Raw genomic sequence first — 16,403 nt, 5'->3', positions numbered from 1 at the left:
GACCCACTTCCAGGGCAAGGGACTTGGACTTGGTCGGGTTCAAGCCCTGGTCAGGAACTAGATCCTGCATGTCGCAACTAAGATGTGGTGTAGCCAAATAAATGTGTGGTTCTTTAAAAAAAAAGAATGAATAGAGATAACAGCCCAACTTCCTTAATCTAGAAAAACAAGAAAGAGAAGAGAAAATAAATACGTCTTCTTGCGTCAATGTATATGTCACCTGCACATTCTAGTTTGGTCTTTTTAGACCCAAGACACAGGCATTACAGGCAAAGGCCATGGATTCCACAGACTGACCAGAACTTGCCTCCAGGCTCTGTCGCTTACTCGTGATTTGATCTTTAATTAAATCAATAGCTTCTGGAGTCTCATTTTCTTATCTCTAGAATATATTATATGTTGTGGTGGTTTAGTTGCTAAGTTGTGTCCGACTCTTGAGACCCCATGGACTGCAGCCCACTAGGCTCCTCTGTCCATGGGATTCTCCAGGCAAGAACACTGGAGTGGGTTGACATTTCCTTCTCCAGGGGATCTTCCTGACCCAGGGATTGAACCCATGTCTCCCGCATTGCAGGCAGATTCTTTACCGACTGAGCTACGAGGGAAACAGAATATTACATGTTGGTGCCTCTCAGTAAGAGCTTATAGTTAATTTTTTTCCTTCAGAGTAAAATAATTTTTAAATTTTTACCTTATTTTTTCCTTTGCTACTTTACACTTCCCAATATATTCTATAAACTTGGCGATATTATAGGAAAGGCCAATAACATAGATGAATAAGCATTATTGATAGCATTTTGTATATAAGATGTTTGAGAAATGAGTCAACAATTGAAATATTTTTATGTGCTTTGGGTTATAAAAACTTCTCTTTTGTCTTTTTAGTAATATAAAATTCTACTTACAAGTCATATGAAGTCATAACCCTTTCATTTATTTATAAGGAAGAGAGAAAAATTATGTAACTTCTCAGATTTTCTGAGAAGCATTCGATTTGCTAAGAAACTGGACAGTTGTCCATGTGTATAGAGCCTATAGTATTCATCTGCACATAGCCAACATCATATATACACATACAGTCTACACTATATATGCATAAAGCTTACTCTCTACATACACATATAGACTACACTTCATATATGCATATAATTGCAATTCTTTGTATCTGACAAGGAAGTGACCTTTTTCATACACTTACCACACACTATGATATGAAATTTAAGTTCCATGAAACACCAAAGAAGAAGATAAATATGTCAACAGTTCATCTGGGCAACAGCAGAGACATTTCTAAGATGTTTTAACTATAAAATCACTATATTTTTATATAAAAATAAATTTGAGTTAGTAATGTTAAATTTAACTTAATGTAATCTGAGATATTACTAGTTTAATGTGCAAATGGAATTTTCTCCATGTAAGTGAGATCATTCAAATGAGACTGAAGTGAGGTTTATTTGAAGAGGAAGCTATTTTAAATAAATATTTTTAGAAATTTGGAGGTTTGGCTTGTATTGTGGTAGAAAGTGTGAAATATAAAAAAGGGGGGGATGATTTTCTCATCTAGAAATGAAAAAAAGGGATACAAATGAGCAAAGAAAAAATACAAGACTCTTCTCTTCATTTAAAGAAAAAATATTTTTCATTTTAAATCATGGAACTAAAACTTATTTCTCAATGAACGCATAGGTTAGCTGACCCTGTATCTCCCTAAATTATGCAAATTCCCACAGTAAACCAGTATAACAGATACTGAAAGCTAAAATTGCAAGCTATGAGGAACTGAGAGAAAGGGGGCTTTTCCTTTTCCTGTTGCCCTGATACTTGAAAATAAATGTCTAAATAGAAGGAAAACATTACCATAAACAATAAAAAGGACAATGAAGAGCATATATGAAATGTCACCAGGTCAATAGCTGGGACCTCATCTTCCTGGATTAAATCTGCTAGTTGAAGGCTAACACAAAATAAATGCTCTTTTGAAAGAAACACAAAGCAAGGACAATGAAATAGTTTGGGAAATTGCAAAACTCTTTAAGAAAGGCATAAATTGTATAAAAGGTCCTTTAAAATCATAACACATGCTGAAATCAAAAATGTTTTAAATTTCTACAGTAATTTCTCTTTTATAGTTAACTGGAAAAAATATATAATTTGCTTTGGAAGACATAAATTGGAATCAATGAGACTAAAAACTTATTCTAGAAGATATTCAGTTTATCCCTCCAATACACGTCTAGCCAAGGTGGTGAGTTTCCATTTTGTTTTTTTTTTTATTGATTACTGGCTAGCCATTTGTCTTCCATTTAATGATTCATTAAATCACACATGCAACCAACAACACCTCTGTCAACACTGTGTAAGTGTAAGATATTATAGCTGGACCCATGAGATCTGTAGCCCCAAGACACTACATGACAACAGATTTAGAAAATACTATTCCTGCAAAGTCCAGGACAAAGATGTTCCTCCATAACTGGAAAACAAATACTGCTTTATCTCATGTGGGGGAAAGGTTAAATTTTGTTTAGACAGCAAATCTTCTAATACAGAGATCAGACATCAATCAACTTTCATGGGAATCAAACCTTTAGTTATAGGGGAATTCCTTGGGAATACAGGAATTCCTGTATTCCCTATATGGTTAAGATTTTTGTCTTCCAGTGCAGGGAGTGTGGGTTCAATCCCTGATTGGGAAGCTAAGATCCCACACGCTTTGTAACCAAAAAAAAAAAAAAAATCAAAATGTAAAACAGAAGCAATATTGTAACAAATTCAATAAAGACTTTTTAAAAATGGTCCATGTAAAAATATCTTTTAAAAAAATTAAATAAATAAAGGTTTATCATAAAAGAGAAATGCATTTACCTCACCCAAGAATGGGAGAGTGGTTCCACTATGAACACAGGAAGACTGTGAGTTTTTGTGTGTATTCAACCAGAAGAGAGGGACTGTACCCAGAGGGGAATTACAATAATCTAAGGGGCTGAGAAATCAAATTAATTTCTAGTGTGATTTTTAGGAATTAAAAATCAAAAGAGGTAAAATAAGCATGGCTCTTGAAGTTTGGCTTTACAAACTTGATACTTTTGTAAACTGGACTGTTTTTTTCACAATAATCCTTGGAATACCGTGATGGTAGGTGGATGTGTAGTCCTGAAAGTTTAGTGGTAAGCAACACTCTTGCCATGCAGATGGTCTCACAACATCCCAGACTGCCTCTGAGGCTCTGCCCCTGCACCCAGCCCTTGGCAGGAGAGCAGAAAACAGGAGCTCTGATCCATAGAATCTGAATTAGCAAGAGTAAGAAGTTCAGGGGGAAGAAAAGGATGAGAGGACCTGGAGGCAAGAGGTGTAACAGAAAGGGAAGCAAAGAACTCTTGCTTCTTCAGCTCCCTCTCTGCCTTCCAACACAAATCCCTCCTCCACCCCACTCAAAATCTGCTGCCCTGTTTTTCTTTTTTTGTTTTTTGGCTGAATGGCTTGGTATGTGGAATCTTAGTTCCCCAACCAAGAACAGAACCCATGCCCCCTGCAGTGGAAGCGCAGAAGCTTAACCAATGGACTACCAGGGAACTCCCGCTGCCCTGCTTCTTAACAGATTCTTGGGCATGGTAAGGAAACCAAGCATTTTCATGGCCCCTCCTGTCAATATAACACAGTGCAACTTATTTTGCATCATTCCAATAAGACTGATATTTTCATTTTAGAACCCCTTCAAGCATAGACATAACTCACTTACAATGAAACTATGTTAAATTAAATGATAACTCTTCTTAAACTGAATTTAAGAAGAGTAGCATCACTATCATTTTCACAGTAAGGAACACTTTTCATTACCTTGACACAAAATTCAGGCGTCCCTTACATCTCTCTCTCTATCAAACTTCATGCGGTAGCACTGCTTAAATTTTATTTTTGATCTATAGTTTAGTAAAGGTTAACTATTGGGGGGTTGGCAAATGGGATGACTACCTCTGGTATTAAGTATATACTGTATCACATACAGTATAATTTGCCCTAAAGTCTTAGAAAATAACTGACAGTAACAGTGGAATTTGAAGAGAAGAAGTATTTAGTGAAAATAAAGGGGTCATTTGATGCAGCCCAGGGATAAGAGTCAGAAGATGTGAGCTGTGGTCTTTAACCAATACAGATCACTTCCTCCATTAGAAAATGGGGACAGTGACATCTGTACAGGGTTGTGTGTATGATCTGAGATAATAAATGAGAAATCACATAAAGGAAAAAAATGTTCTAGATATACACAAGGTCTTATCATCAGGTTGCCATATTAAACATGCCAAAACAAAGTTACTTACACTTCAACGGACAATATCCAAAGAGCCTATCCGTGTCATAATCCGTAGTGGTTCCACACCACAGCCAGCCGTCTGATCGTCCAGCCGTTGTGCACTCCCCATACCACGTGTTTTCAAACTTGAATGGAAACGCACAGGTTGCCCCGTTGGCATTGCCCAGGAGTGTGTACATGGCTAGAAGAGACACACCAACTTGCACTTAGAAATGATGTGAATCTCCTGAATGCTGACTTCCCAATCAGAAGGTTACTGCAAGAACTGGTCTCACTCTTCTGATGACACCTCAGGCCCCACGCAGGGAATTCCTCTGTATTTCTGTTCCCTCTTGACCCCTGTCTTTTGCTGAGTTCATGCAGTAGTGTGTCCTCAGGAACAACTCTAGCCCCACTTCTGTTCTGCTGTCTTTGGCAACAGGTTTTCCTCTTTGCTCTCGCAAGCCGAAAGTAGACAGCTCTATTGCCAACTTTGACTTCTGCCTTTCCGCCAAATAGAGAAAAGGCTATCCTTCCTCTTGGTTGAAATTGGAGAATTATTGAATCTCTAGATTGAAAAATAATCTTATAACTGTGGAACCCAAACACACAGTCAAAACTTTAGTCTCCTCCAACCACTCCTATCAAGACACACTCTACTCGAGTCCCTCAACAATGGCCAAGAAAGGGTAGGAATTCTCATATAAATCTCTGATTCACATGATGAAAAACAGAACTCAAAACCATTAGATACTATCTATCATCAACATTTATCTTTTTCAAAAAAAAAAAAAAAGAGTCCAAACAGATCAAAATGGGAAGCTCTAGGTTTACCTAGAAAAGGAAGTTGAAACAAATATAGAACCATTGTGGATTATAGTTTGGCTTAAGCCAAAAGGATTAGAGAAAGTCACATCTCCATTAAGAACCAAACCACTCAGGTAGTTAAATTCTCCAGTATGTTCAGATTATCTCTGGGAGATAATAATCTTCTATATTGAAATATTTAGTCTCTTGTGACCAGTTGATATTCAGAATTTTTCTAGATGAGAATACTCTTTTCCTAATTGTTTCATAGATCTATGACTTTAAAAAGTTCTTTAAAGACATCTTAAAAGTTATTTAGATAATATAACAGTTGTAAAACACATAGCATGACACCTAATGTACATAAGTAAAGTGAACTGAAAGCCATGCAGTCGTGTCCAACTGTTTGTGACCCCATGGGCTATACAGTCCATGGAACTCTCCAGGCCAGAATATGGAGTGGGTAGCCTATCCCTTCTCCAGCAGATCTTCCCAACCCAGGAATCAAACCAGAATCTCCTGCATTGCAGGCGGATTCTTTACCAACTGAGTTATCAGGGAATCCCAATGTACATAAAGAGCATGACAAAAATTAATGACTTACCTCTTTTCCTTTTCTTTTATTCATACTTATCCAGTCTACCTTAAAAGCTAGGTTTATTTTCAATTCCCTCAAAATTACTTTTTTCCCAATTGAAAAGTGAAAGTGAAGTTGCACAGTCATGTCCAACTCTTTGCAATCCCATCTACTGTAGCCCACCAGGCTCCTCCATCCATGGGATTCTCCAGGCAAGAGTACTGGAGTGGGTTGCCATTTCTTCCCCAGGGGATCTTCCCGACCCAGGGATCGAACCCAGGTGTCCCGCACTGTAAGCAGACGCCTTATTGTCTGAGCCACTAGCTGTTAATAAGTTTAAAATGTGATCCTAAATTTGGCTCCACTAAGTTATAGGACTATTTTTCCAAATCACAGATTGTATAAAAATATGCTGGATTTGTAATAATTATGCCATTGTTCTTTTGTATGAAGTAAACCTGATAAAGACTACCTAGGGCTAGTCTCACTGCTTCTTAAAGTAGTGAAGGAATTTTCAGAGCTCAACTTATAAATTCCAATCAAAAGTGGCTTTTTAAGGACTAATTCAATATATTTATTTATTTTATTAAAAATTTTGGCCATACCACAGGGCATGCTGATCTTAGTTCCCTGACCAGGGATTGAACCCATGCTCCCTGCAGTGGAAGTGCAGTGTCTTCCACTAGTCCCTAACTTCATTTATTAAACAAAGCATTGGGGACTTCCCTAGTGGTCCAGTGGGTAAGAAACCCAGCTCCCAATGCAGAGGACCTGGGTTCTATCCCTGGTCAGGGAACTAGATCCCATGTGCCACAACAGAGACCTGGAGACAGCCAAATAAATAAATAAATGTTTAAAAAACAAAAACAAAACAAAGCATTGATGAAGCCAGCTTCACTGACAAATCATGACAGAGCGAGCACTCACTGCCTCTTCCTCTTGTGGTCCACCATTCCAGACAACCCTCAGATGCTTTCAAGTCTACAAAATCTAATTCTATTACTCAAAATTAAATCTCTGGTCTCAGACAGTATTCCTCCCCAAATCTTTTTTAGAGAGACAAAGAATCTCCATACATCCTCTCTGCCTTGACTTTACTTTTAACGTATATTCCAATGAGTCAATTCCAAGATCTCTCTGAAAGGCTAAATCATCTAGCAGGAATACCTTAAGTCCCGGGAGAGAGTTAGGGAGTATGCTACATGTGGTCAAGGGACTGTTTGCATCCAACTACTTTGGTGTTCATAAAAATAATTCAGTAGATCCCTAGGCCCTTCCCCCAATATGCTAATTTGACATCTAGTGAGACAGGACCTTGGGATCTGTATTTTTAACAAGTTCTCCAAATGTTTCTTAATCATGTTAAAATTTGAGAACCACTATCTTAAATCCTATGCCTATTTTTCAAACAGAAGATCAGAAAGTGTGGGCAGGGAGTGGGAAGGGGATTATAGAACTTCAGTGATATCTTTTAAAATAAAATGAGAATTCCCGTCTTTCAGCACCAAACTTCCTTGTGTTGAATTCCTCAATTAGAACTATTGTCCCATCTGTGGAATTTGACTCAGTCAAGTTTAGTTCACCTTTGTCCTGCCCTACAACTTTCCATCAAGTTTCTCTTGAAATGCTATGCTACTTTGGTAGTCCCTCATATAATTTCTAAATTTACATTATTTTCGATTAAGACCTCAGGATAACTTTTTTCTGAGCCCTCCTCCTCACTCCTCTTTAATTCCTACTTTGTTTTTCTCTTTATAGAATACAGAAGGAAAATGGAAAGCTGATAAATTATCTTGCAAAGAGCTGAACTAAGATGCTGTGCACAGCTGCCATCAGACAAGTTCAACCAAACTTTGCAGCCTTAGTAACATAGTAACTTTGGAAACAGGCTAATCTCTTGTCCCAAAAGGCACTCTTTCTCTGACCTTGAGGATGTTCTAGATAGCACTGAACAACAACCAAATGACCCATCCTAGCATGTGGCTACAACATCATCTGATTCAAGAGGCCTTTGTAAAGCGTTTCAAGTTCTTTTTTGTTTTATTTTTTTCTGTGCAGATGCCAGAAAATGAAATTTGGCCTAGATGAGAGAAGATTAGATACTCTGATTTTATTTCACCTTGAAGAGCTAATGGAACCAACTACATACAAAGTTATTTTCTGCCCCACTGGTGCTGTCACTTTCTAAAATAGCAGACTAAACATGGTAAAGGTTAATTTACAAGCTAATTCCTCAGCTTTGTTAATTTTCTGATTATTATATAATGTTTCTAAATACCCATAAGGTAGCAAATAAATTAGAAACATTTAGAAACCCAAACTGTCAATGTCAAGATTTTATGCAATCTGAGTTATTAAAAAATGTTTTTCCATGGATCATTTGTTTAGAGATGACTTAAACCAAAGGAAAAGAAACATGTGGTTAAATTCATTTATCATGACAATCACACAGTGTTAAATGCAAGACTCTGAATTAAAGATGACAGTGAAAAGTAATTTCCAAAAACAGCAATAGTTGTTAGGAAAAATTTTAGTGAAAGTTAAAAAAAATGTCTTCCCATTAATCACAAATAGCTAAAGTATCACTCAGGACTTTTTAACTGCATTTATTCACTCACAGAACACACAATCATTCCAAATTCAAAAGTAAACAATATTTCTAGTACAGACTGAACAAGAATATGCTTATTTTCTTGAATTAGTTTTCAAATAAGAGGATGAGAAAAAATGGACAGAAAGACAAAAGAAAAAAAATTCCAAGTTTCTTACCTTCATAACCTCTAGAGCATAGATCATCAGTGGTTCCATAAACCTTCCATCTGCTCCATAAACCCGATCCCTTGTAAAGCATAATGTTCTTTTCTTGTCTGTTGCCATAGTTAAAAAATAAATCTTCTCCCTTGATTCCTAGGAGCGTGTCATTTTTGCACTCCCATTTCTGAAATTCACTCTTGGAGTCACAGGCAAACAGAGTGACAGGAACCCAATCAGTTTTTGATGGCACCCCTAAGCATAATTTAAGTGCAACACTCATGATCTGGGAATCAGACACCCATCGGAATTTCTGAGCTTCGTTGTTTGGGTTGCAAACTGCAGTTTGGACTGCACTGGGACTTAATGCTTCCACGCAACGCTTGTGATCTTCATTGTATATTAAAAATTGCCTAGTGTCTGTTAAAAAAAAAAAAAGGATGTTTAAGTGGATACATAGGATAAAGGCAATATTTTAGGTCAGAAGTTCTCAATGTTAAATAGACAATCAACAGGGACCCACTGTATAGCACAGGGAGCTCTGCTCAATGTTGTATGGCAGCCTGGAGGGAGGGGGAGTTTGGGAGAGAATGGATACATGTATATGTGTGGCTAAGTCCCTTTGCTGTCCACCTGAAACTATCACACCATTGCTTATTAGCTATAAAATAAAAAGTTAAAGAAAAATAAGTTCTCAGTTTTTCCATTTCCCTTTAAAGACCTATGATCACAGGAAAAAAAGATGAAATTGACTCTGCCTGGGCCAACTCAGCTCCTCCAAAGGGGTCCCTGAAGCTGCAAAGACTGGGATGAGGGTCCTCTCTCAGGAGTACATGGCTGCCAGCTGCCAGTAATTGACTGGAAATCTTCAAGATGTCCTAGTTTAGACAAGGACCTTACAAAAAGGCTCAAATGCTTTAAATGCACATGAATTGTAGTGACGTAAACATAAAAGGGGGCTTCCCAGGTGGTGCAGCGGTGAAGAATCTGCCTGCCAATGCAGGAGATGCAAGAGACACGGGTTTGATCCCTGGGTCGGGAAGATCCCCTGAAGGAGGAAATGGCAACCCACTCCAGTATTCTTGCCCAGAGAATTCCACGGACAGAGGAGCCTGGGGGGCTATAGTTCATGGGGTTGCAGAGTTGGACACGATTAAGCACAAATACAAGCATGCACAAACATAAAAGATAGGTAATAGAAGAAATAATACTCATCTGAGAAAAACAAATTTGGAGATGAATACAATAAAGTATAAAATTAAATATTTCTGTGTCCTAGAATAGAATTTTGAAGTCTGACTATCCTTAGCCTCTTTGAGACAGATGAAACCTATACACAATTATTTTAATTATAACATTGGGAAGGCTTCTTGTGTCTAGAAAAACAATTTTATTTTAGGAATTTTTACCTTCACTTAATGGCCAGCAAATCTGTGAGCTAAGAGTCTGCTGGGTAGCCCAGGTCTGGGCAACTAGAGAGTTTTTTTGTTATGTTTCCCACCCAAAGTGGGCAACTTAGACATCTAGTATTTGTCATTTCATTGGCATATTCACCTTGACCTTTGTATTAAAAAAATGATACAAAATGCATTTGAAAACTGTAATAATTTGTGAAGTTTGCAGTAAAGGTTGAGCACGTAAAGTTTTTATATTGTTTAAGGTAATGTTTATAAGAGTAACTTTACAAATAACAGTGTTTTTTTATGCTTGTAATTTGGGCTTGGTACTTTAAATAAATATGTATACATGGTTTATTCGTATAGTACATAGCTGCTAGCTGGCAAAACTCAACTTCCTTTTGCCAAAAAAGAAAAGGATAAAAGGAGCGAGTAAGCACATTTTTGTCCTTTAAATCACAATTGAATTCAAGTTTGATCATGTAAAGGTTTTCTTTTTTGTCTATTTTTTAATAGACAAATGAAAGGAATTTGGGGGGCACAAATATAAATTAAACACTTTTTGTGAAGTTTGAGTAAATTCCTTCTACTTAAGAGCTTCTTTCAAAGTGAGCTAGTATAGTATTACAGATGTTTGAAGGTTTGGCTAAATGAGCTTGTTTTTCGTTTTTTTTACATTGGATTTCAACTTTATTTTTTTCATTCTTTGAAGTATAAGTTGATTTACAGGGAAGCCTGGCATGCTGCAGTCCATGGGTCACAAAGAGTCAGACATAACTTAGCAACTGAACAACAAATAGATTTACAATGTTGTGTTAATTTCTGCTACAACAAAGTGATTCAGTTATACATACATATATTCTTTTTTACATTCTTTTCCATTATGGTTTATCCCAGGATATTGAATATAGTTCCGTCTACTATATAGAAGGACCTATTGTTTATCCATCCTCTATACACTAGTTTACATCAGTTAACTCCAATTTTAATGAGGTCATCCCAGTGACACTATCAAATAATCACAGTATCACTAAGAGAGCCCTTTGCTGTTTACAAAGCACTTTCACAAGCCAAATTCTATTTACTGTCCTCAACACCCCTGTGGGCTTGGCAATACTTGCACTCTGAGATCAGTCTTGGACCATCAACTTTGATGTCATAATGGATCTTTGCCTCAAAAGATTATGTTCTCTTGCCATATCTGCTCTTGTCTACACTTGGTAGAGACCTCCTACCGCTGTCTTGCCTGGGTTCCTAATTCAGAGCTACTTTGAACCTCTGCCTAGATTCCTTGGCTGGGTTCCACATGTCTGCTGGTTCCACTTCTTGGAATCGGGACTCACTAGAGCCTGAATTCAGAACATCTGCTTCTGTTGGCATATTTGGAGCTGATGTCTGTCAACAGAACATGCAGTGTCAACGCAATCTCCTCCCATCTAACTGAAGTCCTTCCCAAGCTTGATCTTTGTGTGGCAACATAAGTAACTTTGTGCATTGGTAATACAATTAAAGTTTTAATAATATTGTGTTTTGCTCACAGTAAAACCCAGGAAATAGGAAGATAAAATGTTCTTTAAATGGATAATGTACCATACACAAATTTATGTCTGGCTAAAAGGGTACTGAACTATGAAAATGTTGCCATAGATATTTGTAGACTCATCTATATTGACCTTTACATGTTGGCCATTGCACCTATTATTTTCTTCTCTAGACTTCTCTTCCACATAGTTTTGCTTAGTACCATCCTGACGGAATCTATCTTCCACCTTCTACTTCAGTCATTTGATTGTATTGTTGAGTGGCCAACACTTACCATCTAAATTCAGTCAACCAACCAGCTGGTAACCAGCCATTTAAGGTAAGGTGTTTAGAAGTCTTTATGCAAGAATAGCATTCCTCTTTCAGAGGTTTTTATACTTCCTTGAGTTTTATTTCATGTATTTAATTTTCATCTGTAGTTCCATCTTAACTTTAACTATGATGGCATTTCATGAGCAAACACCCAATATACTTTTTTATTAATGGCACCTGATGGTGCCACCTAGATCTATAAGCCAAAGACCTAGCAGTCATCTAGATTCCCAGCTTTCCTTAACTGTCTAGGACAAAATTATGATCTGTTGGCCCCCTCCAAATATGTACCACTGTGGTTACTTTTATGTGTCAAATTGGCTGGGTCATAGGATCAAAATAATTGGTCAAACACCTGTCTGGATGTTGCTATGAAGGTTGTTTGCTGGAAGTTTTTTGGTTTTTGTTCTTTTTTTAGATAAGATTAACATTTAAATCAGTAGACTTAGTAAAGCAGATTATACCCCATACTGTGGGTGGGCCTCAATCAGCTGAACACCTTCAGAGAAAACAGGCTGAGATCCCCCAGAGAAGTAGAAATTCTATCTCGAGACTATCTTTGGACCCGAACTTCAATATCCACTCTTTCTTGAGTTACCAACACGCCAACCTACCCCTGTAGATTTTGGACTTGTCAGCATCCACAACTGCATGAGGCAATTTCTTAAAATAAATCTCTCTCAAAAAATATTGATAGATGATAGGTAGAGAGATAGGTATGTAGACAGAGAGAGAGGCAGAGGTAGACACACACGTACACATTCTATTGGTTCTGTTTCTCTGGAGAACCCAACTGATAAGTATTCCCTAATCCAGTCTTTTCTCTATATCTCCACTACCATACCCCAGACCAAGCCACCATGGTCTTGCTCTGATCTTCCTCTGTTTGAAATGGAATCATTACAGATAATGCCTGATCTCCCAGTTTCCTGGGTGAGACAGGCTTAACATGTCACCTGACCCCAGACGGCAAATCCTACTTGATGCCATGAAATGTTTCTACTTGGCCATATAAAAGGGTCAAGTTTCTCTGTTTCTGCAGTCTCTTTAGTAGACTGCCAATACATGTCACATTCTGCTTGAATACTTACTCAATAATAAAATTATTTTCTTTTTCTTTTACTTTTGTGGAGTTTTCCAGGACGGAAGAGACTTTGTTTCTCACCATCTCTTCCCGAGTGCAAACCCTTCATGAGGACCACTGCACACACAGGAACAAAACCGTCCAGTCTCCATGTCACAGCTCACTAGATGTGACACCATCCAGGGAGGCTGCTCCTACTCTCACCTCCTCCCACCCTTGCTCTCACTCACCACCTCCCAGCCACAAAGCCTTTCTGTTCCTCAAAAACTTGAAGCTCATTTTCACTTTACAGACTCCATATTTCAAGTTCCCTCTTCTTGAGACACTCATTAAGGTTCCAACTCAATTGCCAACTCCTTAGTGAGCTAACAACTCTAATTTAACTCTTTTATTTTCTATATAATATTAATAACCACCTTAAAATATATACTTTTAAAATTTTGTTTACTTATGTTTTATTTGTGTCCCTACTGGAATGTAAATTCCCTGAGTAGAAAGACTTATCTTTCCAATCCAGCACCATACTCTCTCTTTTTAGAGCATAATAGTCCCTCAACAAGTATTTGTTGAATGAATAAAGGAATAGTTATTAAACTTGAAGCATCTCCTGACTATTAACCCAGGTACTTTCTTTTATTTAATGCTTGATTCAAGATGATGGATCCATTTCATATGACTTTTTACCCTGAAAGTTTATTTTTCCCAAAGAGCAATTTATAAATGTTTATACTTATAACAGAAGTACTTGCAATGAAAAGCTTTTATTTCAATACAAACTTATCTCTTCTTGTTTCCTTTATTTATCTTGGACACTAGGAAGCAGTGCAAGTTTGATATTGCTTCTGCCAGACAATATGAGGAAATGTAAAATTATCGCTTTATGATCCTGTGTTCATATGTTATTCCTCTCCTTGACGCGTCAACATGTGAGTTTTGCTTGTATCACTGTCTCTGTGCAATGTCTCTGATTTAAAATGTCATCAGTCTTCCTCTGAAAGTGACTCAAGACCTTGACCAAAAGACAGCTTATGGCGTTTTTGTCACTATGAACCAGATCAATGTTTTATTTGGATAAACATTCAGTTTTCGTTGTCTATACTATGTTTTTATAACAGAAATACTGCAAAGCTGAACAAATGAGAATAGATGGTACTTACACATCAGAAATGTATTTACCCAATCAATGAGACTAGCCATCCATCTTAACTCAGTCTTACTAATCTCTTATTTTTCAACAAATAGATATCAGGCACCCTGCTGGTGATAATGCAAAGACAAACTAGAAACAGTTCCCTGATACACAGAGCCCACATTTCAAGGGGAGAAATATAAAAAGTCAAAATGCATTTAGCAAAGAAGTTTCCACACAATGTCTCAGGTTAAAAATGGCTGAAGTCTGGCCATAAAAAGGAATGAAGTTGGGTCATTTGTGGAGATGTGGATGGGCCTGTCAAAGTGTTAGTTGCTCAGTCATGTCCAACTCTTTGTGACTCCATTGACTATAGCCTCTGTCCACGGAATTCTTCAGGCAAGAATACTGGAGTGGGTTGCCATTCCCTTCTCCAGGGGATCTTCCCAACCCAGGGATCGAACCTGGGTCTCCTGCATTGCAGGCAGGTTCTTTACCATCTGAGCCAACGAGGATGGACCTAGAGACTAACATACAGAGTGAAGTAAGTCATAAAGAAAAAAACCAAATATCATATATTAATGCATATATGTGAAATCTAGAAAAAATGGTATAGATTATTTTATTTACAAAACAGAGACAAAGATGTAGAGAACAAATGTACGGACACCAGCGCAGGAAAGGGAGGGTGGGTGGGATGAATGGGGAGACTGGGATTGACATGTATACACTACTGTGTACAAAATAGGTAACTTATGAGAACCTGCCATATAGCTTAGGGAACTTTACTCAATTCTCTGTGGTGACCTAAATAGAAAGCAAATCCAGAAAAGAGGGGATATATGTATATGCATGGCTGGCCTACTCTGCTGTAACAGCAGAAACCAACACAACATTGCAAAACAATTATATTTCAAGAAAAATCAATTTTAAAAAATGGCCAAAGCCTGGATATCCAACATCATGGGTACAAATGTTTTTTTAAGCATATTTTAACTGTTTTAAATGATAACACTGAGCAAGTCATTAAATGTCCAAAGTGAAAGTGAAAGTTACTCAGTCATGTCCAACTCTTTGCAACCCCATGGTTGCATAGTCCATGGAATTCTCCAGGCCAGAATACTGGAGTGGGTAGCTGTTCCCTTCTCCAGTGGATCTTCCCGACCCAGGAATCAAACTGGGGTTTCCTGCATTGCAGGAGGATTCTTTACCAACTGAGCTACCAGGGAAGTTCAAATTTCCAAATTTACTGGCAAAGAATGTTAGGTTATTAAAGGTGACAATTTAGAGATATAACTATCATAGGCTGTATTTCCTTATACATCATTAGGCTTTCCCCACCATCAATAAATAAAATGCTGACATGAAAACATAAAAGCTAATAACTTGTGGAAGACAGGGAAACTGGATAAGAGGAAAGTAAATGGGTATTTTGTAGTGGATGCTGCCAGAAACCCATTTATTTCTCTTGCCTTTTGCTATTTCAGTGAGCACCAGCTCCACTCCCCAGGGGAAGCCCCACATCTCTGGGCCTGAGGACATTCTTCTGACCATCAGAGCCTCCTTCACCCACTGCAAAGACCAGAAGGGTCAGAGAATGAACACCTCCTACGAGCAGCCCTTCACTAGTGACCAGTGGGTGTTGGAGGAATGAACAGCCCTAATCCTTACACCAAGGAAGGATGATTCTGAGACATACATTCTACCTGTTCACCCAGGGTACCCAGGAAGGCTGAGCTCATCTGCCCACAGGGCTCACTTGCTCCTTCACCCACCCTGGACCAGCTGCCTCCCTCTGGTCTCACGGCCCCCTCCTCAGCCAGTTTTTCCCAAGTTTTTTCCCAGTCTTGGGAAAAAAATCATTGTCAGAGGTCAAGTCAAGTCATTGTCAAGTCATTGTCAGAGGTCACCATCTTGAGTCAAGCAAACCAAGAATCTGTTCATTAGCTCCTGTAAGTGAAGGTACACCTCACAAGTATGTCTCCAAAGAACTGAAATTAAGCTAATAAATATTTATTTTTGTAAATGTATTAGTTAAAAATAAATATTTATTATGCACTTACTATACACAAGGACTTCCCTAGAGACTCAGTCTGTAAAGAATCTATCTGTAATGCAGGAGACCCAGATTCAATCCCTGGGTGGTAAAGATCCCCTGGAGAAGGGAATGGCAACCCACTCCAATATTCTTGCCTGGAGAATTGCATGGACAGAGGAGCCTGGCGAACTACAGTCCATGAGGTCACAAAGAGTCGGGCATGACTGAGGGACTAAACCATCACTACCATACACACACAGACACACATGCACACAAACTGTAACAGTTGCTGGGGGCAGAGAGAGGGGGAACCTAAGGATCACGGATTAGGTTTAGTGATACTGAACAAAAGGATAAAGAAAAAATTGAAGATGATTTTATTTTCCTCTTAGATCCTTCATTTGTTCATCAAATATTCAGAGAACCTACCAATTTAAGTCACCGCATTTGGCTATTGGGGATTCCCAAGTGG

The 16,403-nt window shown here is 38.0% G+C and overlaps 1 protein-coding gene across 7 annotated transcripts in view; it reads right to left on the bottom strand.

The window, feature by feature from the left end:
- The window catches only part of MRC1 (mannose receptor C-type 1), a 168,958-nt gene that overhangs the window by 96,661 nt on the left and 55,894 nt on the right, over positions 1-16,403 (bottom strand). For all 7 annotated transcript variants that reach the window (XR_011489419.1, XM_070472119.1, XM_070472118.1 and 4 more), the window contains 2 exons: positions 8,448-8,849; positions 4,323-4,496 (listed from right to left, as the gene is read on the bottom strand). Coding sequence is in view for 6 of the 7 variants with exons in the window: in XM_070472119.1 (XP_070328220.1) it covers positions 4,323-4,496; positions 8,448-8,849 (576 nt within the window). In the remaining variant the exon portion in view is untranslated. The remainder of the gene's footprint in view (positions 1-4,322; positions 4,497-8,447; positions 8,850-16,403) is intronic.

Source organism: Odocoileus virginianus, chromosome 9 (assembly GCF_023699985.2).
Source record: "Odocoileus virginianus isolate 20LAN1187 ecotype Illinois chromosome 9, Ovbor_1.2, whole genome shotgun sequence".
In the NCBI taxonomy this organism is placed as follows: domain Eukaryota; kingdom Metazoa; phylum Chordata; class Mammalia; order Artiodactyla; family Cervidae; genus Odocoileus; species Odocoileus virginianus.
The sequence above is the reverse complement of the archived record's forward strand: the minus strand, read 5'-3'. Positions and strand labels throughout refer to the sequence as shown.